This window comes from Pongo pygmaeus, chromosome 20, assembly GCF_028885625.2.
Source record: "Pongo pygmaeus isolate AG05252 chromosome 20, NHGRI_mPonPyg2-v2.0_pri, whole genome shotgun sequence".
NCBI classification, from domain to species: Eukaryota; Metazoa; Chordata; class Mammalia; order Primates; family Hominidae; genus Pongo; species Pongo pygmaeus.
In genome coordinates, this window is record NC_072393.2 from 15,510,608 (window position 1) to 15,535,195 (window position 24,588).

Below are 24,588 nucleotides of genomic sequence, written 5' to 3' on the forward strand. Positions count from 1 at the left end.
GTCTGTAATCCTAGCTACTTGGTGGGCCAAGGCGGGCAGATCACTTGAGACCAGGAGTTTTTTCTGTTTTGTTTTTTTGTTTCTCTGTTTTTTTGAGACAGAGTTTCACTCTTGTTGCCCAGGCTGGAATGCAATGACACAATATCGGCTCACCGCAACCTCCGCCTCCCGGGTTCAAGCAATTCTCCTGCCTCAGCCTCCCGAGTAGCTGGGATTATAGGCATGCACCACCACCCCTGGCTAATTTTGTGTTTTTAGTAGAGAAGGGGTTTCCCCATGTTGGTCAGGCTGGTCTCAAACTCCCAACCTCAGGTGATCCGCCCGCCTTGGCCTCCCATGGTGCTGGGATTACAGGCGTGAGCCACCACACCCAGCCGAGCCCAGGAGTTTGAGACCAGTCTGGGCAACATGATGAGACTCCATCTCTACAAAAAGTAGGGAAATTAGCCAGGTATGGTGATACATGCATGTGGTCCCACTTGCTTGAGAGGCTGAGGCAGGAGCATCACTTGAGCCCAAGAGGCTGAGACTGCAGTGAGCTGTGGTGGTACCACTGCACTCCAGCTTGGTCTAGTTTTATATATTTTAAGGAGACATGAGACAGCAATCAATATATGTAAGATGAACATGGGTTTGGTCTGGGAAGGCAGGACAACTCAAAAGTAGGGAGAAGGCTTCCAGGTTATGGGTAGATAAGAGAGAAACAATTGCATTATTTCGAGTTTCTGACTAGCCTTTCTGAATATGCAATTTACAGAGATAGTCACTTATGCCTTAGTCTGGCTTAGTGAAACAAATAGGTAAGGAAGCGATCAGATATGTGTTTGTCTCATGTGAGCAGAGGGACAATTTTGAGTTCTGCCTGTCCTTCATCCATAAGGAATTTCCTTGTGGGCAAATTGTGAGGGAGGTATGTAGCTTTTTTTTTCTTTTCTTTTCTTCTTTTTTTTAGACGGCGTCTTGCTCTGATGACCAGGCTAGAGTGCAGTGGCGCAATTTTGATTCACTGCAACCTCCACCTCCCGTGTTCAAGCAATTTTCCTGCCTCAGCCTCCCAAGTAGCTGGGATTACCAGTGCCCACCCACCATGCCTGGCCAATTTTTTTTTTCTTTTTCATATTTTTAGTAGAGATGGAGTTTCACCATGTTGGCCAGCCTGGTTTCGAACTCCGGACCTCAAGTGATCCATCGCCTCAGCCTCCCAAAGTGCTAGGATTGTGGGAGTGAGCCACCGCGCCCAGCTAGCTTTTTTAACCTTGTAGCTATCTTACTTAGGAATAGAATGGGAGGCAGGTTTGCCCTACACAGTTACCAGTTTGACTTCTTCCTTTTGGCTCAGTGATTTGGAGGTCTCAAGATTTATTTTCCTTTCACAATCACGACATGGTTGTTTTACATCATTACGCTTGGGGATGGTTTGTCAAACAACAGTAGTAATTGGAATTTGGAGGTGAGAGAATTGAGTGGGGAAAGAGTGGCATGGGGAGACCAAGGAAGAAGCTTGGGGTGGGGTGGGTAGTGGGGACGGTCATTGAAACGAATGACACTACGGCTTGCACCAGGTTGAAGCAGTACCTGGCAAGGAGAGAGAGGATACGCGGAGGCTGCGATTTGGAGACAGACCCAAGAGAACTTCCTGGATGCCATCACCCAGAGTCCCATCCAGGGAGGGTGGGTGAGGGGGAAGACGAGGGATCGGGCCTGCGCCACGATCGTCACGTCCCATCGAAGCTGGAGCGGATCCGGGCACCCGGAGCCCCCATTCCATCCCCTCCCGGCCCCAGGCAACTACATCTCCCAGCATCGCCCGCTCGGGCCGCGGGAAAGGGGAAAAAAAAAAAAAAAAAAGTTTGGGCCAAGCATTCCCGGAATGTGCTTCCTGCTGGCGCGGGGCGGGGGGCGGGCGGGGAGGCCCCGGCGGGGCGGGGAGGGCGCGGGGCGGCGCGGCCGGAGCCCGGGGCGCGCACTCGGCTCGGCCCGGCCCGGGCCGCAGCATGGCCGAGCCGCTACTCAGGAAAACCTTCTCCCGCCTGCGGGGCCGGGAGAAACTTCCCCGGAAAAAGTCGGACGCCAAGGAGCGCGGTAAGCGGAGATCGGTGGGGGAAGAGGGGGCGCCGAGCCCCACCCGGCCTGGGAGCGGGGTCCCAGGGCCCCGAGGACAGACGGTGGGGGGGATCGGGGGAGCCCCCCGCACCCCGCTGCAGACTGGGGTGCCTCCAGCCAGGCGAGGGTAGGGGTCCTGGAAGGAAGGGGCTGGGAGGGAGGGGGGCGCGGACCGTTATGTGCAGCTGGCCGGGGATGCCAGCGCTGCGGGCTCCTTGGGAGGCCCGGGAGGGGGCCTCGCCCACGACAGGAAATGGGGCCGCGACTGAGGGCCTGGAGGGTGGAGGGGAGGAGGGGCTGGGAGGCCGGGACACCGGGGCCCAGTCGGACTAGGCAAGGGGCATCGGGAGCCCTGGAGGCGGAGGATGGGAGATGGGGGGGCGTACTCCTGCAAACGAAAGAGAGCGGCGGCCCGTCAATCAGAGTAGCTGCCCCCCCTCCGCCTCCCACCTACTAACAGTGACTGCAACTGCGCCTGCCTTAGCCCCAGGAAACTGTCCCTTTTATACAGATGGGGAAACGGAGGCACGGAGCAATTGGGTCATGTGCCCAGGGCCAGTGACTTAAACAGCTCTTTGGACTGTGCTACCAACAGAGACCCTAGAGGGTGGACATCGGAGGTGGCCAGAGGAGGAGTTCAGCAGGGTAGCAAGTAAAAACCTTAGAGAAACAGCTGCGTGGGATAGGGGGACCCAGGAAGGAAGGAGTTAAAGGAGGAAGGCCAGACCATTCCATGGACGTACCCCTTCCCCCCAGGCCTTCCCAAAGATTCCCAATGTTCCCAGGGAAGGGAGAAGGGACAGAGATGCCCAAACACAAACACACACAGGAAACAGCCCAGGACATGAAACAGGAGAGGAGGGAGGGAAGGGGAAGTCCCAAGGCATTGAGCGTGGGGGGTCTGGCCTGGGCTGAGGGACAAGGGCCCATCCCAGGATGGCGACAGAGTTTGGAAGACAGAAGGGAGGGTAAAAGGGGCAGGGGACTGGGAGTGACTGTGCTGCAGGGAATAGAGAACCCAGCTCCTCACTCCTGAGCACGTAGTGCCTGCTGTGGGCTGTGTACTTTTCCAAAAGGCTCCTGGAAGCCTCCCTGGACATGGAAATCACTTCCCCCCATTTCACAGGAGGATACTGAGCCTCAGAGAGGGAAGCGACTTGCCCAAGGCCACACAGGTGCAAAGCTCCATGCCATGGTTACTGAGAGGGGAGAGGAAGTATCCAGAGGAGACTGGAACGCAGTACCTAAGGGCCCCAGGAAGCCTGACTTAGAACCCTGAGGCTGCAGGGGCGGAGTCCCCTTTTGGGATGCCAGGGACTGAGTAGGGGGTGCTCTAAGCTGATAACCGAGATCGCTAGCCTGTGGCTGCCTATTCCAAACAAAACAGCAGGATCCAAGGAACAGTGACTTATCAGGGGCGGGCCAGGGCCGTACACAGCATCCCACCCACTGATCAATTACACAGGGCTGCTCTGCAGGCAGTGAGGGGCTGGGTCTCACTCCCCTTGCTCTCCACCAGGCCGCCCAGCCCAGCGCCCAGAGCCCAGCCCTCCAGAGCCAGAGCCCCAGGCTCCCGAAGGGTCCCAGGCCAGAGCAGAGGGGCCCTCCAGCCCCGAGGCATCAAGGAGCCCTGCACGGGGAGCCTACCTGCAAAGCCTGGAGCCCAGTAGCCGCCGATGGGTGCTGGGTGGGGCCAAGCCAGCTGAGGACACCTCTTTAGGGCCTGGGGTACCTGGCAGTGGGGAGCCTGCCGGCGAGATCTGGTACAACCCCATCCCTGAGGAAGACCCCAGACCTCCAGCACCTGAGTCCCCGGGGCCACAGCCTGGCTCAGCTGAGTCAGAGGGCCTGGCCCCCCAAGGTAAGAACAAGCTTCACATCCCCTTCCCCAAGGTGAGCACCAGCCCCACATCCCTTCCCTTCAGGGTAGCACCAGCCTCACACTCCCTCCCACCAGAGGAGCACCAGCCTCACACTCCTTCCCTTCAGGGGAGCACCAACCTCACATCCCCTCCCCGTCAGGGGAGCATCAGCCTCACACCCTCTCCCCCCCAGGGGAGCACCAGCCTCACACTCCTTCCCTTCAGGGGAGCACCAGCCTCACCCTCCTCCCCTAAGCACAGGCTCCTGGACCCTGAAGTCTGCTCTCCATACAGATGCAGCCCCCGCCAGCGCCCCAACCAAAGCCTCCCGCATCAAGTCCCCGGGCCCCGCCAGGCGCCTCTCCATAAAGATGAAGAAGCTGCCGGAACTGCGGCGCCGCCTGAGCCTGCGAGGCCCCCGGGCTGGCCGGGAGCGCGAGAGGGCTGCCCCTGCGGGCTCCGTCATCAGCCGCTACCACCTGGACAGCAGCGTGGGGGGCCCCGGGCGGGCAGCAGGGCCTGGGGGCACCCGGAGCCCGAGGGCCGGCTACCTCAGCGACGGGGACTCACCGGAGCGCCCAGCTGGTCCCCCGTCACCCACCTCCTTCCGGCCCTACGAGGTGGGTCCCACAGCCCGGGCACCCCCGGCCGCACTCTGGGGCCGCCTCAGCCTGCACCTGTACGGTCTCGGGGGGCTGCGGCCAGCGCCAGGGGCCACCCCCAGAGACCTCTGCTGCCTACTGCAAGTGGATGGGGAGGCCCGGGCCCGAACAGGGCCACTGCGAGGGGGGCCGGACTTTCTGCGGCTGGACCACACCTTCCACCTGGAGCTGGAGGCCGCCAGGCTCCTGCGCGCCCTGGTGCTTGCGTGGGACCCTGGCGTGAGAAGGCACCGGCCCTGTGCCCAGGGCACCGTGCTGCTGCCCATGGTCTTCCGAGGTAGGACATGTGGCTGCAGGGGAGGCGGGGCAGGGACCCCCAAACCCCACCGCCAACCCCGCAGAGTGCCTAGGGGGGCTGGGCTCCAGGCGGAAGGTGTGGCCTGGAGTAGGGAGGCCAGGGTACATGAAGCTTCAGAGCACACCTGGCTCAGGCCCCCTTGTGTCCTCAGGGTGCCAGGCCCAACAGCTGGCCGTGCGCCTGGAGCCCCAGGGGCTGCTGTATGCCAAGCTGACCCTGTCGGAGCAGCAGGAAGCCCCTGCCACAGCTGAGCCCCGCGTCTTCGGGCTGCCCCTGCCACTGCTGGTGGAGCGGGAGCGGCCCCCCGGCCAAGTGCCCCTCATCATCCAGAAGTGCGTTGGGCAGATCGAGCGCCGAGGGCTGCGGGTGAGCACCCACCCCACCCCAACCCTCTGGCCCCCAGACCTCAGACCCACTCTTCAGGACACCCTATGTACAGATGCCAGACCCCCACCCCAAGGCCTGAGCCACTCCTAGCTCCAATCCCAGCCTAGACAAGGGCAGAAGGCCCCGCCGTGACGGTAGCACCCTGGGCAGAATCCATGGGTCATCCATTGATTTAATAACAGGATCCAAGCCCTCCTGGGGCTCAGAGTCTGATGGGGGAAAAGATACGACTCTAGTCATTCGGAAATGTAAAACTATAACTGGGACTAGAGTTGGGGCGGGGCGTACCTAGGGTCTGGGAGAGCTTAAAACAAAACCTGGGGTAGTCATGGAAAGCCTCCTCAAAGAAGTGTCAGTTTCCTAAGTCAAAGGAGATGGCAGCCAAGACAAGTAGTCCAAGCAGAGGGTTTACAAGGCCAGGTTGTCAAGGTAGTTCCAACCTCCCAGCCCACAATGCCCATTGCTGCCTGGCCCAGAATTCCAGTGCTCACCCCACTGGGCCCTGATTAGTCTGTGGCCCCGGCAAGAAGACATCCACTCTCTCTTCCCACCCCCAGGTAGTGGGACTGTACCGTCTTTGTGGTTCAGCGGCAGTGAAGAAAGAGCTTCGGGATGCCTTTGAGCGGGACAGTGCAGCAGTCTGCCTATCTGAGGACCTGTACCCCGATATCAATGTCATCACTGGTCAGCATGGCCCCATCTCCCCTGCCTGCTCACCCCCATTCAATGCCTCACTTCAAGGCCTTGGGGCTCCTCTGGGACCTCAATCCTCCTATCTGACCTTGCTTTCACTCACCTCCTCTTCCCCCTTAGCTGTGCCCTCCTTGGCCTTAGAAGCCAGTGGTGCCCTGACCAGAGAGGGCCCTGTGTTCACAGGCATCCTCAAGGATTATCTTCGAGAGTTGCCCACCCCACTCATCACCCAGCCCCTGTATAAGGTGGTACTGGAGGCCATGGCCCGGGACCCCCCAAACAGAGCTCCCCCCACCACTGAGGGCACCCGAGGGCTCCTCAGCTGCCTGCCAGATGTGGAAAGGGTGAGTTGGGCCTGGTGGGAGTGATGGGACTTGAGAGTGGGCTGATACCAATAGAATGTTTCACCCATGCCTGGGCCTGCGATGGGCATGAGCTGGCAGCATCATCATATCCCCAAGAAATAGGTGCTATTAGCATCCCACTTCATAGATTTGGAAACTGAGGCCCAAAGCAGGTAACTGAGTTGCCCAAGGTCACACAGCCAGGATGTGTCAAAAATGCATGCTGAACCCTGGTCTTTCAACCTACAAGGGAGGTTCCTGGCTGAGGGAACCTAGACAAGTCCCATCTCTCTCTGTGCTTCAATACCTTCATCTGTTAAAATGGGATTCACGGCAGCTCTGCTTTTCCAATGCTTAGTTGCCTTTGGCTTCAGTCTTCCCTCCAACAAAATAGGCTCATAATACTAATATCTAATGATTAATAGTCTTAACCCGACCACATCCCAGCTATGAGACCGTGAACCTGCTTCCCTACTCTAGCCACCTTAATCTCTTGCAGGTAGGTGCCACAGGGGCCTGACTTTGTCTGACTTACATCCTCTCGACCCTCTCCCAGGCCACGCTGACGCTCCTCCTGGACCACCTGCGCCTCGTCTCCTCCTTCCATGCCTACAACCGCATGACCCCACAGAACTTGGCCGTGTGCTTCGGGCCTGTGCTGCTGCCGGCACGCCAGGCGCCCACAAGGCCTCGTGCCCGCAGCTCCGGCCCAGGCCTTGCCAGTGCAGTGGACTTCAAGCACCACATCGAGGTGCTGCACTACCTGCTGCAGTCTTGGCCAGGTGAGTTCATGCCCAGGGCCTGCACCACCAATCTGAGCCAGGCTGCTGCAGTGATGCCACCTTAAGGGACCAATTAGTGTCTTGGGCTTGAAGCTACGCCCCCTCATGGAGTAAATTGGTACCTGGTTGCCTCAGCAACCAGTTCAGATCCAACCAATCTGTCTGTTTTGTCTTTTTTTTTATTTTCCTTTTTTTGTAAAGACAGGGTTTCTCTATATTGCCCAAACTGGTCTCAAACGCATGATCTCAAGCCATCCTCCTGCCTCAGCCTCCCAAAGTACTGGGATTATAAACCGAATCACCTTGCCCCATGGAGCTGATTCATCTTTTTATTTTTTTTTATTTTTTTTGAGATGGAGTCTTGCTGTGTAGCCCAGGCTGGGGTTCAGTGGCATGATCTCAGCTCACTGCAACCTCTGCCTCCCAGGTTCAAGGGATTCTCCCACCTCAGCCTCCCGAGTAGCTGGGATTATAGGCACGCACCACCAGTCCTGGCTAATTTTTATATTTTAAGTAGAGAGGGGGTTTCACTGTATTGGCCAGGCTGGTCTTGAACTCGTTACCTCAAGTGATCCACCCACTTCAGGCCTCCCAAAGTGCTAAGATTACAGGCATGCACTACCAATCCTAGCTAATTTTTGTATTTTTAGTAGAGATGGGGCATCATGGTGTTGGCCAGGCTGGTCTTGAACTCCTGACCTCAAGTGATCCGCCTGCCTCAGGCCTCCCAAAGTGCTGGGATTACAGGCATGATCCAGGGCACCTGCCCCTACCCATCTTTGATGCAGTCAGAGGCCCTGCCTCTTGACATGCCAATCAGAGGTCTAGTTGCCTAAGCAACCAGTCCTAGCTCTGCCAGTGAAACCCTGAAACGGTCGAAGGCCTCTTTCCACAGGCCAATCAGGAGCCTAGTTCCCTAAGCAGCCAATCAGAGGTCGGCTGTCGCCTCTTTCTATGACCTACCCTGTCTCCCTTCAGATCCCCGCCTGCCCCGAGAATCTCCAGATGTCGCGCCTTACTTGCGACCCAAACGACAGCCACCTCTGCACTTGCCGCTGGCAGACCCCGAAGTGGTGACTCGGCCCCGCGGTCGAGGAGGCCCCGAAAGCCCCCCGAGCAACCGCTACGCCGGCGACTGGAGCGTTTGCGGGCGGGACTTCCTGCCCTGTGGGCGGGATTTCCTGTCCGGGCCAGACTACGACCACGTGACGGGCAGTGACAGCGAGGACGAGGACGAGGAGGTCGGCGAGCCGAGGGTCACTGGTGACTTCGAAGACGACTTCGATGCGCCCTTCAACCCGCATCTGAATCTCAAAGACTTCGACGCCCTCATCCTGGATCTGGAGAGAGAGCTCTCCAAGCAAATCAATGTGTGCCTCTGAGCCAGAGGACGGGGTGGGACCCTGGTTGCTAAGGCGGTGCCCTGGTGACCAAGGAGAGCCAGACCTGTTGCTCAGGCCGAGCTCCTGGTTGCCAGCGAGTTACCACTTACACAGGACCAGTCGCGTGTATGGCTGAGACTCATTCCCAGTTTCCAGGGCCCAGTATTTGGACACTAGTTGCGAAGTCTGGGGATTGGGGATTTTAGGGACCAGCGGTTGTGACCATCTTTCCTGAGCACCAAGGGCATCCCCTTTTGTTGCCAAAAAGGCAGTTCTCGCGCTTGCTAGGCTGGCCTCTCTTGCCTCCCCTTTGCTGGGGCAACACCAGTTACTGTGAGCATCACCCTGGTGTGGTGAGTCACCTCTAGTCGGCCCTCTTGCTGCTGCCAACCAAATCAGTATTAGCTTTGAGCACTGCACTCTGTTTCTCCCTCCCTTGGACGACACAAAGACTAGCATGAGGCACTGTTTGTGGGGGGCAGCCCCTATCCTGGGTTCCAGCATGGACACAGGGGTAGCCTGGGGCTTACAGAGAAACAACTGGTTTCCCCTACCCTTTTCCCGGGAAGACCCCACGATTGGCCTCTAGTTAGCAAATGGAGATAACAGAGTCTGGCCTTTCCAATCCCCATCTCCTTGTCACCCCCCTGAAAAAAATTGAGCACTTAAGCCCCTCCCTTTTGGAGGGGGCCCCCGGAAGCGTCAGGCTGGGGGCAGTCTGGTACGGAACATATTTATTGCCTCCATGCATGTGTGTGTGTGTCTGTGAGGACTGGTGTGTGTGGACACGTCTGGAGCAGGCGTGTGGGGCTCTTTCAGGGACCACAGAGGAGGGAGCAGTTTGCGGTGCCCAGCCACCCTGAAATCCCCAATAATGGTGCCTCAGTGGGCCCCAGAGTTCCAGTGGGAGAGTACGGTTCCCTCTCGTCTCCCTCTTCCTTTCCGCACCTCCATCTTTGTGGATAATAAATCAATATGCACAGGTTCTGAGACTGAGTACTTGGGCCTACATGGGCCAAAGGTGGTTTATTCAGTCTCCATAAGAGAGGGGACAAAGGGCACAGTTGGGTCTGTGGAGAGGAGGGTCCAAGAGCTCACAAGAGAGCCTCTCTGAGCTTTGACCCCTCCATCCCCTCCTCAGGGAGGTTGTGGAGTCATCGGGCCTCATGGGATAGGCCCAGGGCAAGCAATGATGAGACTCCAAACCAGCTGGACACAGTCCAGGGGCAGGAAGGCAGCCAAGCGTCCTGACCCACAAGGCCCTATACAGCAATGGAGCCATCGCGGAAGTCCGTCCTCCCAATGAGGATGTTGACCACAACCGGGTGGCCGTCTCGGCACTGCTGCTGGGCATCGTGCAGCACCTTGACCACCTGATCCTCGTTCTCTCGTGAGAGCAGCAAGCCCCGGGCCCCCAGACCCATGGCTGCCTTGTGATAATCTAAAAGAAGAGATTAAGTCGGATGGTGGCAAGGACTCAGCCCACCACACACGCAGCCAGCCCAGGAGAGGAACACAAGCCCAGCCGGGACTGAAATAGCCTCCTGTCCTCCCAACCTCGCTGAGGCCCCCTCACCAGTGTAGGCCAGGCCACAGGCCACGTTGCTGCCCAGAGAGGGCACCTGCTCCCGAGAAATCTGTGTCCAGCCAGCATCATTCCCTACCAAGGCCATCACTGGGATCTACAGGAAGAAGATGAAGGCAGGCCGCAGCCTTCAGCCCCATGGCTTGGCCAGCCAGAGGACAGAGACAGGGATAGGGCCTCTGCCAGACAGGAGGCTCCCTCCCTACCTCAGCCCACCCCTGGTGACATCTCCCAGAACCCCAGGCCCTAAGCTTCCCTCAGGCCAGCCCAGTCACCTTGTGTCTGACGAACGTATCAAATTCGATGAGGCTGTAGCCAAAAGCTCCATCCCCAAACAGGCACCAGACCTAGTGGGGAGGGGACCCAGGATGGTTAGGGTGGATCAGGGCCTAGAGAGCAGCAAGTCTCCCAACTCCAGTGCCTCACCTCAGCATCTGGCCGGCACAGCTTGGCCCCAAGTGCAAATCCTGCACCAACTCCCAGAGTCCCAAAGGCCCCTAAGAGGACCAAGAGCAGGTGGGTGTGAAGGCGTCCGGATGGATGGTGCCCACTGCCCCAGGCGGGGGCCCTTCCTTACCAGGATCGAGCCAGCGCAGGGGGCCGCGGGGCTGTACCAGATGGGCGGCAGTGCCCACGAAGTCCCCGCCATCCACCACCAGAATTGAGTTGTCAGGTAGCGTTTCCTCCACCAGCTGCAGCACCCGCACCGGGTTCAGGTGCTGAGCCACAGGCATCGCTGCCTTCTCCCTGCGACAGGACAGCGAAGGTCACCAGGGTTGGCAGCAGGGTCTGCCGGGAACCCCCTTCCCACATCCACTCCACCCAGGCCCCACCGAAAGGTCTGCTCCTTCTGCCGGTCGGCTTCCCGCAGCTCCTCCACCCAGTCTGGGGCCCATGTCTGGCCCTGAAGGCCCTCCACTAACTTCAGCACAAAGGAACCCACATCTCCTGGGGAAGGAAGAGGACACAGGTGTGGGGAGCTGGCTTCTTCCTGTTCTTCCAGCACCAGAGGCCTCAAAACAGCAGGAAGCCAGCAGCAGCATCCGAGCAGGCAGACGGGAAGCAGGCCAGGGGTGCTCCTAGAAAAAAAACAGGTGAAACACCCCAGAACCTGCCAGAACCAGGGGAGGGCAGCCCAGATGAAAAGGGAGGACAAGGCCCAAGAAACAAGGGTTAAGGAACACAAGGCAGGTGACAAACCCAAGCTGGCCTCGTCCCCTCCCTCTACCTCCTTCTGCCTGGGAAACATTCAATGAAAAGAGCTACATCCACCAAGCACATCTCTCAAATCCAGGCACGTGGAAGCGCACGGCAAACGTTACTGAAGTGAACTAACAGCCCCGTGATGTATTTTTCACCACCCCATTTTTCAAATGATCAAATGGAGGCTCTGAGAAGGTGAGGCTCTCCCACTGTTCATCTCCAGTTCAGGCCTCCTCGCTTCTGTCCTGGCCATTTTTAGCAGCCCCCCTGGCCTCCACCCAGCCCCCTTCCAGCCTGCCGTCCACGGCTGCTGAGTGGATCTTCCCAACACAGATGCAACGGTGCTACTTCTCTGCTTAATACAAGAGTGTCCTGTCGCCTAGGCTGCGGGGGAGTCAACATCCTCAGAATGATGAACCAAGTTCAAGTCCAAGGGGACTGAAATAAGGAGAGGGCAGAGATACGGCAGGAAGACAGAGAGGCTAAGGGGCCAACGAGTGTGCTCTCTGTCCTGAGGGCGGTGGGCAGTGTGGGAGGGAACGTGATCACATGCACGTTTTCAAGCCTCCCTCTGTGTCCACCCACCATTTGTTCCTACAGAAGCATCTATCAGGCCGGGCGCAGTTGCTCTGGTCTGTAATCCCAGCACTTTTGAGAGGCCGAGGCAGGAGGATCACTTGAGGCCAGGAGTTCGACACCAGCCTGGGCAACATCGTGAGATGCTGATTCCACAAAAAAAAAATTAACGAATTAGCCTGGCATGGTGGTGCACACTTATAGTCCCAGCTACTCAGGAGGCTGAGGTGGGAGGATTGCTTTGAGCCTGGGAGTTTGAGGCTGCAGTGAGCTGTGATTGCACTACTGCATTCCAGCCTGGGTGACAGAGCGAGACCTCGTCTCTAAAAAATAAAAATAAAAAAAATTTAAAGAAAGAAGCATTCATCAGTTTGAGGGCCAACTATTTGTCTCTGGTTGACTGGCTACCCGTAGGGCAAGGTCTGGGCCTCGATCACCGTACCAGGCTCAAGCCAGCTGCAGCAGAAACCAGGAGAGGGACCGGGAGGAGTACGGGGGGATTAGGGGGCTCACCCTGCACAGCCTCCTGGGGCTTCCAGAAGATGTCTGAGTTGAGCAACATCTCTTCCCGATTACGATTGACGATGATGATCTTGCTGCTGTGGCTGAGGACACGGCCATAGGATAGGCGGAAGTCACACACAGTTCCTGGTGTGGGGGACAGGAATGCAGTGGGCAAAGGCCCCATGTCCTCTACCTTACTTGATCCACTGTGGTGGACTGGATGCAAAAGAGTCCCTGTTCCTCACCGAGTCTCCCTGCACCTGTGCCACCTACAATGACCTTGCAGTTCCCCACACCCCTTGAATCAGAACTGGCCTCATGACATGCTTTGGCCAACAGGATAGGGCAGAGGCGGGTATATTTTCCCAGATGGCCGTATCTCCCACCCTACATCCATTTGTACGAGGTCACCTTGACATGCCTCCCGTGGAGAGAGGTGCTGCCTAGGTCCCCTTTCCTTGAATCTGGTGGCAGAAGTGACACGGCATGACACCCAAGGCTGGGTCAGAAGAGATGCAGTTTCTTCCTTGTTCACTTTTAGAGGCCTGGGTGGGGCCAAGGAGTGTGCTCTCTGTCTAAGAAGTCTGACTACCCTGAGGCCATCACGCTGGGAGGAAACCCGAGCCACACATAGAGACCTGTGTAATTGCCCTAGTCCACGGCCCCTCCAACAGCTGGCGTCAATTGCAAGACCTCTGAGTGAAGACACCTCCAGATGATTCAGGACCCCCACCCCGCATTCCTGCAGACTCTACTTCAAGAAGCCACACAGCCTCCACTCACTCTGCTGAATAACTGCACTCTCCCAGCCCCATAGTTTTCTCATCCTTCACCAAGTCGGCCAGCCCAGGCTAGCCTATTGGAGGATGAGAAACAAGGGGGCCATGGAGACAGGGGTGAAGAACTCTATGACCCCAGCTGAGGCCATCCCAGACGAGCTGCAGGGCCAGCCAATCCCCATACAGGTGAGCAAGCCCAGCCTGGATCAGCACAGCTGCCTTCCTGCCTAACCCAAGTGCAGACTCACGAATGAGCCCAGCCAAAACCACAGCTACCACCTACCTTATAGGTGGGTCCTGAGAAATCAGAAATGCATTTTTAGCCATTGAGTTTGGGGATGGTTGTTACAGGGCAGTAGCTAACCGATACACCTATTATGCGTCTGGTTAGGGTTCAAAGCGCTTTATGTGAAAATGTGTATCAAGCACAATAGGTGCCCACTAGACGTTCTTCCTCCTTTGTGTGAAGCTGGGTGACAGGGTGAGGGGGTTCCTGGGGGAAGGAGGGAAAGGAAGAGGCTCAGGCCCACCTGCTAGGACAATGACATCTGCCTTCTTCAGGGCCGCACTGCGGTTCTCCCGGATGTGGAGGGGGTGGTTGCGGCCTAACAGCCCCCGTGCCATCCCTCCGAGGAAGCAGGGAACACCCAAGGTCTCCACGGCAGCCCTGGGAGTCCAGGCAGAGCAGAGGTCAGTGTGGCCGGGGCCTCCCGCCTCCCCAAGAGCACCCGAGGACCGGGGACTGGGAACGTGAAAACAAGGACAGGGCTGGGGCTTCTCACCGAAGCTTGTCGGCGGACGTCGGGGTGAGCAGGGCCTGACTCCCTAGCACCATCAGGGGCCTCTTGGCCCGGCTCAGGATCTCCACACAGCGCTGAACCTGGAGCGAGAGGTGGGGATCAAAGGGCTGTCTTTTTATTTATTTATTTTTTTGAGACACAGTTTCACTCTGTTGCCCAGGATGGAGTGCAATGGCGTGATCTCAGCGCACTGCAGCGTCCACCTCCCAGGTTCAAACAATTCTCCCACCTCAGCCTCCAGAGTAGCTGGGATTACAGGCGCATGCCACCATGCCTGGCTAACTTTTGTATTTTCAGTAGAGACAGGGTTTCACCATGTTGGCCAGGCTTGTCTTGAACTCCTGGCCTCAAGTGATCCACCCGCCTCGGCCTCCCCACGTGTTGGGATTACCGCTGTGAGCCACCGCGTCCAGCCAAAGGGCCGCCCTTGAGTCGCCATGAGCACCCAAGATTAAGGCCCCAGTACTGACTCAGGGAGAGGGTCAGGGGGCCCTGCCGGGTAGGGTCCTCAGACACAAAAGAGAGGCAATTCACCTGCTGTGGGGAAGCCTGGGGGATGTCCAGGGGCAGCGGTCCCTCGGGCTGAGGCTCCCAGGCTCCTGCAAAGAGGTTGGCCAGGTAATTCTCTAAATACCTGCAAAAGGGAGGGGAAAGAACCAAGTTGCCAGAATTAACTAACTACAAGGATTCCTGGATCTGAGCAAGGAGAGGGGCCGGGAAAGGGGCTGGGAGAAAAGCCAGGAGCAAAGTGGCATGGGGAAGGGGTGGATGAGTGACACCTCAGGGACAGATGAACCCTAGTGGCCAGGTCTTCAACTGCCTGTTTGCCCTCGGTAGCCTCTGGGGTCCACCCCAACTCCACGTAGCCCCCCAGAAGCAAGGAACGCAGGCTCAGCATGCCAGGATTAAGCCTGTGGGTCCAACAGATGTGAGCTCAAGTCCTGGCTCTGTCACTTCCTAGCTGTGCAACTTAGGGCAAGTGACTTCACCCTTCTGAGCTTCCACCTCTGTCAATGTAAATATGAACCTCCCTCCCCAGGTTCAAGGATCTGTCCATTTAGGTCATGAGACACTTTGCATAACACTTGATCCATGGGAGTTCTGAACACTGTCCTCTCCTGATTCAAACAGGGCCTTCTCGGTCTCCTTGCTCACTGGGCCCCAGGGCCCCAACTTTCCCGAAGGACCTGTGCAGGGCCCTGGAGACACAAAGATAGATCCTGCCCAGCCCTGCCCTCAGGGGGCGCTCTATCCAGCGAAAGACAGACACATGGGCATCGGCAGGAAACAGTCGGAGCTCAGAGTCAGAAGCCTCTGCTTTCACCGTTAAGGACAGGCCAAGACAGCACAGAAGCAGCCAAGGATGGAACCGTGGGATGCCCCGCAAGCAAAGAAAAGGCAAGGGAGGCTGAGGCGCGAGGATTGCTCGAGGCCAGGAGTTCAAGGCTGTGGTGAGCTATGATCGTACCACTGCACTCCAGCCTGGGTGATAGAGTGAGGCCCCGTCTCACAACAAAACAAAACAAAAAAGGCAAGATAAGAGATAGCCTTGTGAGGGGCAGCCCAAGAGAGAGGGGCAAGGAGGAGAACAAGGGGAGGGACTGACTGGGAAGCCAGGGGGCAAAGTGCATTAAGAATGAGGCTATATGGCCAAAATGGTGAAACCTCATCTCTACTAAAAATACAAAAATTAGCTGGGTATGGTGGACTGCACCTGTATTCCCAGCTACTCGGGGGGCTGAGGCAGGAGAATCACTTGAACCCAGGAGGTGGAGGTTGCAGTGTGCTGAGATCGCACTACTGCGCTCCAACCTGGGAGACAAAGCGAGACTCCATCTCAAAAAAATAAAGAGGCCATAGAACAAAATCACTACTGCCTGCCTGAGCTGACCCTCAGGCGCTTCACACACATCCAGAGTACAGGAGCCTGACTACCTTGTCCACTGATGATGCCCCGTGCCTGTCCTGGAACCTGGCACATGGATGCCGCTCGCTAAATGTGTGGAAAGGAAGGGCCAAGGACAGGCAAAGGGAAGGGACTGAGGGGAAGGGAGAGAAAGAGGAAGAGGAGGAAGAGAAAGGAAAGGAGGAAGAAGAGGAGAACAGGCCAGGCGCGGTGGCTCATGTCTGTAATGTTTGAGGCCGAGGAGGGTGGATCACTTTAGAGTTCCAGACCAGCCTGGCCAACATGATGAAACCTCGTCTCTACTAAAAATACAAGTATTAGCCAGGTGTGGTGGCGGACGCCTGTAGTCCCAGCTACTCGGGAGACTGAGGCAGGATAATCGCTTGAACCCAGGAGGCGGAGGTTGCAGTGAGCCAAGATCGCGCCACTGCACTCCAGCCTGGGCAACAGAACGAAGAATCTGTTTCAAAAAAAAAAAAAAGGAAAAGAAAAGAAAAGGACAAAGATGTGAGGGAAGGAAAGGAAGAGGAAGGAGAGGGGTCGAGTCTGGGCTCTGCCACTTCTTTTATTTTTTTTTTTGAGACAGAGTCTTGATCAGTCGCCCAGGCTGGAGTGCAGTGGTATGATCTTGGCTCACTGCAAGCTCCGCCTCCTGGGTTCATGCCATTCTCCTGCCTCAGCCTCCCCAGTAGCTGGGACTACAGGCGCCAGCCACCACGCCCGGCTAATTTTTTTTTTTTTTTTTTGTATTTTTAGTAGAGATGGGGTTTCACCATGTTAGCCAGGATGGTCTCCATCTCCTGACCTGGTCATCTGCCCACCTCGGCCTCCCAATGTGCTGGGATTACAAGTGAGAGCCACCGCGCCCGGCCTGGGCTCTGCCACTTCTTAGCTGTGTGACTTTGGGCAAGTGACTTCACCTTTCTGAGCTTCCTCCTCTGTAAATGTAAGAATGAATCTCCCTTCCGAGGTTCAAGGATCATCCTTTAGGAGGAGGAAAACGGAGAGGATGATGGGAAAGGTGGGGGGGGAAGGGAGGAGAAGAGGAAGGAAGAGGGAGGAGGAAGAGAAGGAAGAAGAGATGATGGAGGAGGAGAAGAAAGGGAAAAGGAGGAGAAGGAGGGCTGTCCTGAGCCTCTCCCTTTTGCTGCCTCCACGAGGGCCACCTTGCTTTCCCCACCCACCTAATTCATTCCTGCCTCAGGACCTTTGCACATGCTGTTCCTTCTGCCTGGAATGCTCTCCCCCCAGCTGCCTCCTCCCAGTCCACATGTGAATCAAAGGAGGACAGGCGTGGGCTGGAAGCTGCAGGAGAGGACGGGGGATAGAGGAGGGAATGGCAGGGGTGGGGCTATTCACCAGGAGACCACTCGGCCCACGAGGCCCTTGGGTGATTTGGCTGGCACCATCTCCTTCTGGACCATGAAGCAGGGGTACAGCACGTCAACGGGCAGCTCCACAAACACCGGACCTGCAGGGGCAGGGAGGACGCTGAGTCTGCAACATGTCCCCAGCCCCTCAGCCCCAGCACTGCTCAGCATCACCATCCTCCACCTACCTGGGGTGCCCGACTGGGCGGCAGCCATCGCGGCCCTCAGGGTGGGCACGATGTCCCGCACCCTCCGCACGGACGCACAGAACTTACAGAGTGGCCGGAAAAGGGACAGCTGATCAATGGCCTGGAGCGCACCTCGGTTCTGGCAAAGACAGAGGTGTGGCAGGGTTACCACATGAGCCCTTCAAGCCCCCCTAGGCCCCCACCGGCCTCCAAGAACTGGGTACCTGCAGCAGAGTGCTGGCGGCCCCACCCAGAAGCAGAACTGGGGACTGAGCCATCTGAGCATTCTTCACTGCAGTCACCGTGTTGGTGAGGCCAGGGCCTGCTGTCACTGCCGCCACGCCCACCGTTCCTGGAACGCAGAGCCCATCACGGCCATGCCCACTCTCTTAGCCATTCTCCCACCTCTGAAAAACCCCTACCCTCACAGACACTCTATCCCACAGTGCAACCAGTCCCCAGCCCTCTCTGCAACGCCCTCACCGGACAGGCGGGCCATAGCATCAGCAGCAAAGACGGCCGTGACCTCATGGCGTGTGTCCACCACATGGATGCCCAGTTTCTCACAGGCCACCAGCAGCGGGGAAATGTGCCCACCGATCAGCGTGAAGATGAACCGCACGCCGTGGGCCCTCAGCACAGCGGCCACGTTCTCTCCGCCATGCCGGACGCTTGCCTTGTCCACCTGGGCCCAAGGACAGGTAGAGCAATAAAGTTAAAGGCCAGGGCAGAGGGCAGCTGGGAAAGGGGGCAATCCCCCTGCCCCAGGTAAGGGGGCAGGGGCAGGGTGAGAGGTCAAGAGAAGCTTGGTCTTGGTTAGGCATATATTATACTACATGCCAGGCTCAAAGCAAGGCATAACATCTTATCAGATCCTCTTGTCATTACATCCCTCTTACAGCTGAGGACATCAAGACTTGCCCAAGTAAGACTGAAAGTCCAATAGAACGCATGCTCTTAAGTGCCCCCCTGTTACACTGCCTGTCTCCAGGATGGCAGGGCAATCAGGGAGAGAGGAGAGGGTTATATAACCCAGGGGGTTTGGCCAGGGGCACAACGCACGCAGAGCAGATGGCAGGGAGCCATCTGCTGTGACTCCTCCCTGCCCTCCAGTATCCCTGCAGAGCCTGGCAGCTGGGCTCCTGATCCCAGCCTCCCTGATGCCCTCCTGATGGACGCTAAACAGGCCCAGGGCTTAGTTGACAGGCTGCCAGCCACCTGGTGCCTGGCACGGGAGTGAGCTGCTGGCACAGACTGCCGAGGCCTTCCAACTCTAGCTGCCTCACAGCCCTACATATCCAAGGCTTGCTTTAAATCTCACAAGTCCTGAAGGTCACTGGCATCACTCCTGGCCAGCAGAGGAAGGAGTAGAGAAGGGTTTGGGGAGGGAGAAGTCAAGCTTGGTCCCTGCTAGGAGAGAAAGGGTTGAGGAGGGGGTCTAGGGAAGGGGTAAATTTCAAACAGAGGTGCAAGGAGTTCAGGGGGAGGCCTGCGGGGTCAGCTCTCTCCAAACATGTCACCTAGGGCAAACCACCACACAATCTCTCTGAGCCTCAGCTTCCTCTTGCAGAAAATGAAGACAGAAAGAACAGCACCTACTTTCAAGGAAAAGGTAAGGGGTAGGTAAGAAAGTCTACAGTACTGAGCTCAGCAGAGGGCAACTGTTATGAAACTGTCACTGCCACCCCGTCGCTGGTGCCTGCCCTCTGCCCCATTTATCCCATCCAGGTTAGGGAGCACTATCAGAGTGCTGTCCATCTGTTCTGTGAAAAGAGTCACAGGGGAAGGAGGTAGGTGGGGTTCGAGTGCCCCGGCAGCGGCAGCTTCCGTGTTCTCTCTCACTAGTGGCAAAGTCCAGGCCTCCATACACAGCGTGGCAATGGAGACAGGGCCCTGGACAGAACCTCTTACCAGTCCCTCTGGACTAGTCGGGGCTCCCTTTCCCACCCTGCACAATGAGTGAGCTGGAAGCAGCACCACGAGGCCCCTCCCTCTTTGACTGCCCCCAGCCCACCTCCCATTCTGTGCTCCGCACCTTGTGCAGCAGCTGATAGAAGAGCCCCAGGCGGTGAGCGGCGCCCAGCAAGGCGGCCACCAGCGTCCCGCAGGCCAGGAGCAGGAAGGAGGGGAATAAGCTCCCGGCGGGGGCGGCGGCCGCGGGGGTCTCCATGAGGTGGTACCTAAGAGAGAAAGGGCACTTCCCAGACTTGGGCGCGACAGGAAACCTCTCCGGAAGAAATCGCGCCCCGGCTCGCAGCTTGATCCAGGGCCACGCCCCTTGCCGCCAGTTTCTGTGCGGCCACGCCCCCAACCCTGCCAGACCACGCCCTTTGTGCGCCTGGGCTCGGGGTGAAGCCATGCCTCTCTGTGACAAGGTCACGCCCCTCGCGGGGCTACCCCCAGTCCTTTACATCACCACCACTCCCACCCAAACTAGCCACCACAGGTCAAGGTGGCGACGACAGCACCACACAGTTATCTTCCACTTACCTACTTGTCAATGGACAGGCGGAAGCCCCGCCTCTCTTTCCACAACCGGACCCCAAATCTCAGCCCCAGTAGTGAGCTCGCCCCACGTTACGTCACCGAGAGGCACGAGGTCACGCCCCCGGGTTAGCGGGCGCGACCCTCCACGCAACCCACGCCTCTCCCTTAAAGAGCGCACGGGCCCAAGCCTGATCACCGACCCCGGGCCAGGCTGGGTCGAGGTCACATCGCATCAGGATGTGGTTCTCCCACACCAGCTCGACCCCCGAGGGTATTCACCTTCACCTCCAGGATATGGCGCTGCCTCCAGCAGAATTCGGCCCCCTCCGTGTCACGTGACCCGGGAGCGTGGCCGTACCAGGGTCACCCACTTGGCTCAGCGGCGCCCCGTAGTCTGGCCCAATGCGCATGCGCACAGTCGGAGCCACGCTCCGGGGCCACCCGAAAGAGCCTTGCCTCTACTGGCCGCCTCGCTCGTAGACCCCGCCTCCTCTTGCCTTTCATTGGCTTGCACTGCAGGCATCATACCCATTTTATTGTTTTAAAACCAGGAGGCCACGCCCCTCAGCGGCTTCAGGAGCCCAGACCTTTGGGCGCCCACCTTCCGCAGCTTTCCATTGGCCCCACGGTGCAAGCCCGTAGGTTCAGGCGCTCCGAACACAGCTCGCTTTCCACACCAGCGGGGCCGTACCAGAGCAAGACCATGTCTCAGAAAATAATAATAATACTTAAAAAATGGTAAATTTTGTTATGTATATTTTCCACACTATAAATAAATATTTGTGCATGTATATATGTGTGTATATTTTTTGTATAATAGGTATAGTAGCAAGCAAAGGAAATTCAAATTGAGTCACATTCTACAAAATGCCTAACCAGACCTCTCCAAAACTGTCAAGCTCATGAAAAACAAAGACTGAGGCACTGCTACAGACTAGAGGAGGGAAAGGAGCTGTGACAACTAAATTCAATATAGTACCCTGGACTGGATCCAGGAATCAAAAATAGGACAAATTTGTGGATAAAGCTAGTGAAATCCAAATAAAGTCTGGAGTTGAGTTAATAGTAATCAACCAGTGTTAATCTTTTTGTTTCAGTAAATGTATTATGGTTATATAAGATGTTCACATTCAGGGAAGCTGGATAAAGAGTAGACAAAAATTATCTTGCTATCTTTGCAGCTTTTCTGTAAAGCTAAAAAAGAAAAAAAAAGTCTTAATAGCAAGGATACAATTTTCCAGAGAGAGAGAAAAAGATGTTGTAATAGATGTAAATTCTTTCTTGGGAGACAAAGCTTTAACATGCTCCAAGACTAATTATCTGACCAATCTCTCCCCAGATAAAGAAAGATTGTCACTAGGCAAATGTCCAAAAAGCTTCTCAGCCGAAAGCTGGATTATTCAACAGTCCCTGAGACAAATATACACAGAGGACAAGTGATTTTTTTAAAAAGGGAAACAAGCCTGGCATGGTGGTCCATGTGTGTAATCCCAGCACTTTGGGAGGCCAAGACAGGAGGATCACTTGAGGCCAGGAATTTGAGACCAACCGGGGCCAAAAAGTGAGACCCAGTTTCTCAAACAAACAAACAAACTTAGCCAGGAGAATCGCTTGAACCCGGGAGGCAGAGGTTGCAGTGAGCTGAGATCACGCCATTGCGCTCCAGCCTGGGCAACAGAGCAAGACTCTGTCTAAAAAAATTTTTTTTAAAAAGCAAAAAAAATTAGCTGAGTATGGTGGCACGTGCTTGTTATCCCTGTTGCTTGGGAGGCTGAGAAGGGAGGATTGCTTGAACCCAAGAGGTTGTGGCTACAGTGAGCTGTGATTGTGCCACTGCACTCCAGCTGGGGCAACAGAGCAAGACCCTGTCTCTAAAAAAAAAACGGGGTGGGGGTGGGGCACGGGAGGAAACAAATACCATGTATCTAAATTGATTGATATTTAAAGAGAAGTGCAACAAATTATTGAGTTAGAGGGATACAGTAAGGGCCTCTCTTAGGACCAGCAGGAGGACTCTCTAAAGAGGTGACAGTTGAGCAGAGAGACCAGAAGGAAGTGAAGACATGGGCCCCACAAGGATCTGGAGAAAGAGTAATCCAGGTAGAGGAGATGGCACATGCAAAGGCCCTGAGGTGTTTTATTAATTTCCTTTGATGGCCATAACACATTACCACAAATTGAGTGGCTTGAAACAACAGGAATTAATTCTCTTACGCCTCTGGAGGCCAGAAATTCAGCGTGGAGGCATCAGCGGGGCCGTACGCTGTCTCAAGATCTTTGGGAAGGATCCTTACCTTCTCCAACTTCAAGAGGCTCCAGGCATTCTTTGGCTTATGGCTGCGTCACTCCAATTTCTGTGTATATCTTCAGACGGCCTTATTCCCTGTGCCTGCATCTCCTTCTATATCTTTTTTTTTTTTTTTTTTTTGAGACGGAGTCTCACTCTTTCACCCAGGCTGGAGTGCAGTGGTGCGATCTCGGCTCGCTGCAACCTCCACCTCCTGGGTTCAGGCAATTCTCTTGCCTCAGCCTCCTGAGTAGCTGGGATTACAGGCACATGCCACAACACCCGGCTAAATTTTTTTGTATTTTTAGTAGAGATGGGGTTTCACCATATTCACCAGAGTGGTCTCGAACTCCTGACCTCAGGCAATCCGCCTGCCTCGGCCTCCAAAAGTGCTGAGATTACAGGCATGAGCCACCGCGCCCGGCTCTCCTCCTCTATGTCTTATAAGGATACTTGTCATTGCATTTAGGGGCCACCCTCATCCAGGATAGGCTCATCTTGAGACCACTCACTTAACTACTTCCGCAAAAAACACATTTTCCAAGTTAGGTCACATTTGCAGGTTCTGAATGTACATTTTAAGGTCTGCCATGCAACTCATTACAAATGGGATGGGCTTTGCATGTGCAGAGAAAGTCAGGAAAGCCAGGATAGCTAGAAGAAAGAGAGCAGAGGAGGCAGGGAGGAGACGCTATCAAAGGCTGGACAAAGGCCAGACAGGTATGATTTTACAGGCTGCATGAGGACTGCAAATTTTATTCTAAGTGAATTGGAAAGCCAGAGAGAATTTTGAACAATATGCAACCACACACAATCTGCACGTGATTATTCATAGGAGCTTTATCTGCAATAGCTGAAAACTGGAAAAAATAACAAAAAACAAAAAAACAAAATATCCCTTAAGAGAGGAATGGTTAAACAAACTGTGATTCACCCATACCATGAAACACTGCTCAGTAATAAAGAGGGCAAACTACCAAAACACGACAGGCCAGGTGCAGTGGCTCACACTTGTAATCCCAGCACTTTGGGAGGCTGAGGCAGGTGGATCACCTGAGGTCAGGTGTTCAAGACCAGCCTGACCAACATGGTGAAACCCCACTCTACTACAAATATAAAAAATTAGCCGGGCGTGGTGGTGGGTGCCTGTAATCCCAGTTACTCAGGAGGCTGAGGCAGGAGAATCGCTTGAACCCAGGAGGCAGAGGTTGCAGTGAGCTGAGATCGTGGCATTGTACTCCAGCCTGGGTAACAAAGCGAGACTCCATCTCAAAAAAAAAATATATATATATATGTACGTATATATATACGCGTATATATACGCGTATATAGTGTATATATACGCGTATATATACGCGTATATATATAGTGTATATATACGCGTATATATACACATGTATGTATACACACGCGTATATATACACGTGTATGTATACACATATATGTGTATACATACACATATATACACGTATGTATACACATATATACACGTATGTATACACATATATACACGTATGTATATACATATATACACGTATGTATATACATATATATACACGTATATATATATATATATAACTAGCCAGGCATGGTGGCATGCAGCTGTAGTCCCAGATACTGGAGGCTGAGGCAGGAAGATCTCTTGAGCCCAGGAGTTTGAGGCTGCAGTGAGCCATGATTGTGCAACTGCACTCTCTAGTCTGGGAGACAGAGCAAGACCCTCTGTCTTGCTAAAAACATAAAATACAACAAAACAGAAAAGCGGAGAAACACACAACACTTTGGATGAATCTCAAAATAAGTAGCCTGATTGAAAGAAGCCAATCTTGGCCGGGCATGGGGCTCATGCCTGTAATCCCAGCACTTTGGAAGGCCGAGGCAGGTGGATGACCTGAGGTCAGGAGTTTGAGACCACCCTGACCAACATGGTGAAACCCCGTCTCTACAAAAAATATAAAAAATTAGCAGGTGTAGTGGTGGGCGCCTATAATCCCAGCTACTCAGGAGGCTGGGGCAGGAGGATCACTTGAACCCAGGAGACAGAGGTTGCAGTGAGCCAAGATTATACCATTGCACTCCAGCCTGAGCAACAAGAGCAAAACTCCATCTCAAAAGAAAAAGAAAGAAGCCAATTTCAAAGGTACCATCAATATGATCCATTTATATGATATTCTCCAAAACTGACAAAACCATACTATGGGAGGAAAGATCAGTGTTGCCAGGGGTTAGGGAAGGGTGTTAGAATAAAGGGGGTAGTATAGAAGGTTTTGGGGTTGATAGAACTGTTTTGTATTATGGTGGCTGCATGTGTTAAAATTCTAATTATGATAGTGGTTACCTATGTTAAAATTTTTATTGAACTGAACTCTAAAAATTTCAATTTTACTGCA

The 24,588-nt window shown here is 55.3% G+C and overlaps 2 protein-coding genes across 9 annotated transcripts; one reads left to right on the forward strand and one right to left on the reverse strand.

Annotated features, from left to right (window-relative positions):
- The first annotated feature begins 1,660 nt into the window (after positions 1–1,660).
- SYDE1 (synapse defective Rho GTPase homolog 1) lies at positions 1,661–9,498 on the forward strand. Of its 3 annotated transcripts, none has more exons than XM_054463047.2 (8): positions 1,661–2,082; positions 3,623–3,964; positions 4,260–4,904; positions 5,077–5,291; positions 5,870–5,996; positions 6,189–6,349; positions 6,906–7,131; positions 8,110–9,498. In XM_054463047.2, the coding sequence occupies exons 1-8, from the start codon at positions 1,995–1,997 to the stop codon at positions 8,511–8,513; spliced, it is 2,208 nt and encodes a 735-aa protein (XP_054319022.1). In that variant the 5' UTR covers positions 1,661–1,994; the 3' UTR covers positions 8,514–9,498. The 3 variants fall into 3 exon arrangements, with proteins under 3 accessions (XP_054319022.1, XP_054319021.1, XP_063514807.1); XM_054463046.2 differs by having other exon boundaries at positions 1,920–2,082; positions 6,126–6,349; XM_063658737.1 differs by lacking the exon at positions 6,189–6,349 and having other exon boundaries at positions 1,920–2,082.
- Positions 9,499–9,500: 2 nt separating this feature from the next.
- On the reverse strand, positions 9,501–20,331 carry ILVBL (ilvB acetolactate synthase like). Of its 6 annotated transcripts, none has more exons than XM_054463054.2 (16): positions 20,191–20,331; positions 19,460–19,604; positions 17,908–18,109; positions 17,649–17,776; positions 17,425–17,563; positions 17,226–17,337; positions 14,495–14,594; positions 13,943–14,040; positions 13,691–13,827; positions 12,391–12,525; positions 10,932–11,046; positions 10,676–10,845; positions 10,525–10,595; positions 10,374–10,445; positions 10,090–10,195; positions 9,501–9,954 (listed from the first exon to the last, which is right to left on the reverse strand). In XM_054463054.2, the coding sequence occupies exons 2-16, from the start codon at positions 19,592–19,594 to the stop codon at positions 9,776–9,778; spliced, it is 1,899 nt and encodes a 632-aa protein (XP_054319029.1). In that variant the 5' UTR covers positions 19,595–19,604; positions 20,191–20,331; the 3' UTR covers positions 9,501–9,775. The 6 variants fall into 6 exon arrangements, with proteins under 6 accessions (XP_054319029.1, XP_054319028.1, XP_054319026.1 ...); XM_054463053.2 differs by having other exon boundaries at positions 19,915–20,236; XM_054463051.2 differs by having other exon boundaries at positions 17,226–17,563; positions 20,191–20,317.
- Between the last annotated feature and the right edge of the window lie 4,257 nt (positions 20,332–24,588).

Excerpts from the sequence above, each read along its gene's own strand:
- ILVBL (XM_054463048.2), bottom strand. The coding sequence starts at position 19,783 with ATGGCTTCACCCCGAGCCCAGGCGCACAAAGGGCGTGGTCTGGCAGGG. Across the intron at positions 12,526-13,690 it reads AGATGTCATTGTCCTAGCAG|GAACTGTGTGTGACTTCCGC; the intron begins GTGGGCCTGAGC and ends CCCCCACACCAG. Across the intron at positions 10,846-10,931 it reads CAGAAGGAGCAGACCTTTCG|GGAGAAGGCAGCGATGCCTG; the intron begins GTGGGGCCTGGG and ends GTCCTGTCGCAG.
- SYDE1 (XM_054463046.2), top strand. The coding sequence starts at position 1,995 with ATGGCCGAGCCGCTACTCAGGAAAACCTTCTCCCGCCTGCGGGGCCGG. Across the intron at positions 2,083-3,622 it reads GTCGGACGCCAAGGAGCGCG|GCCGCCCAGCCCAGCGCCCA; the intron begins GTAAGCGGAGAT and ends GCTCTCCACCAG. Across the intron at positions 5,292-5,869 it reads TCGAGCGCCGAGGGCTGCGG|GTAGTGGGACTGTACCGTCT; the intron begins GTGAGCACCCAC and ends TCCCACCCCCAG.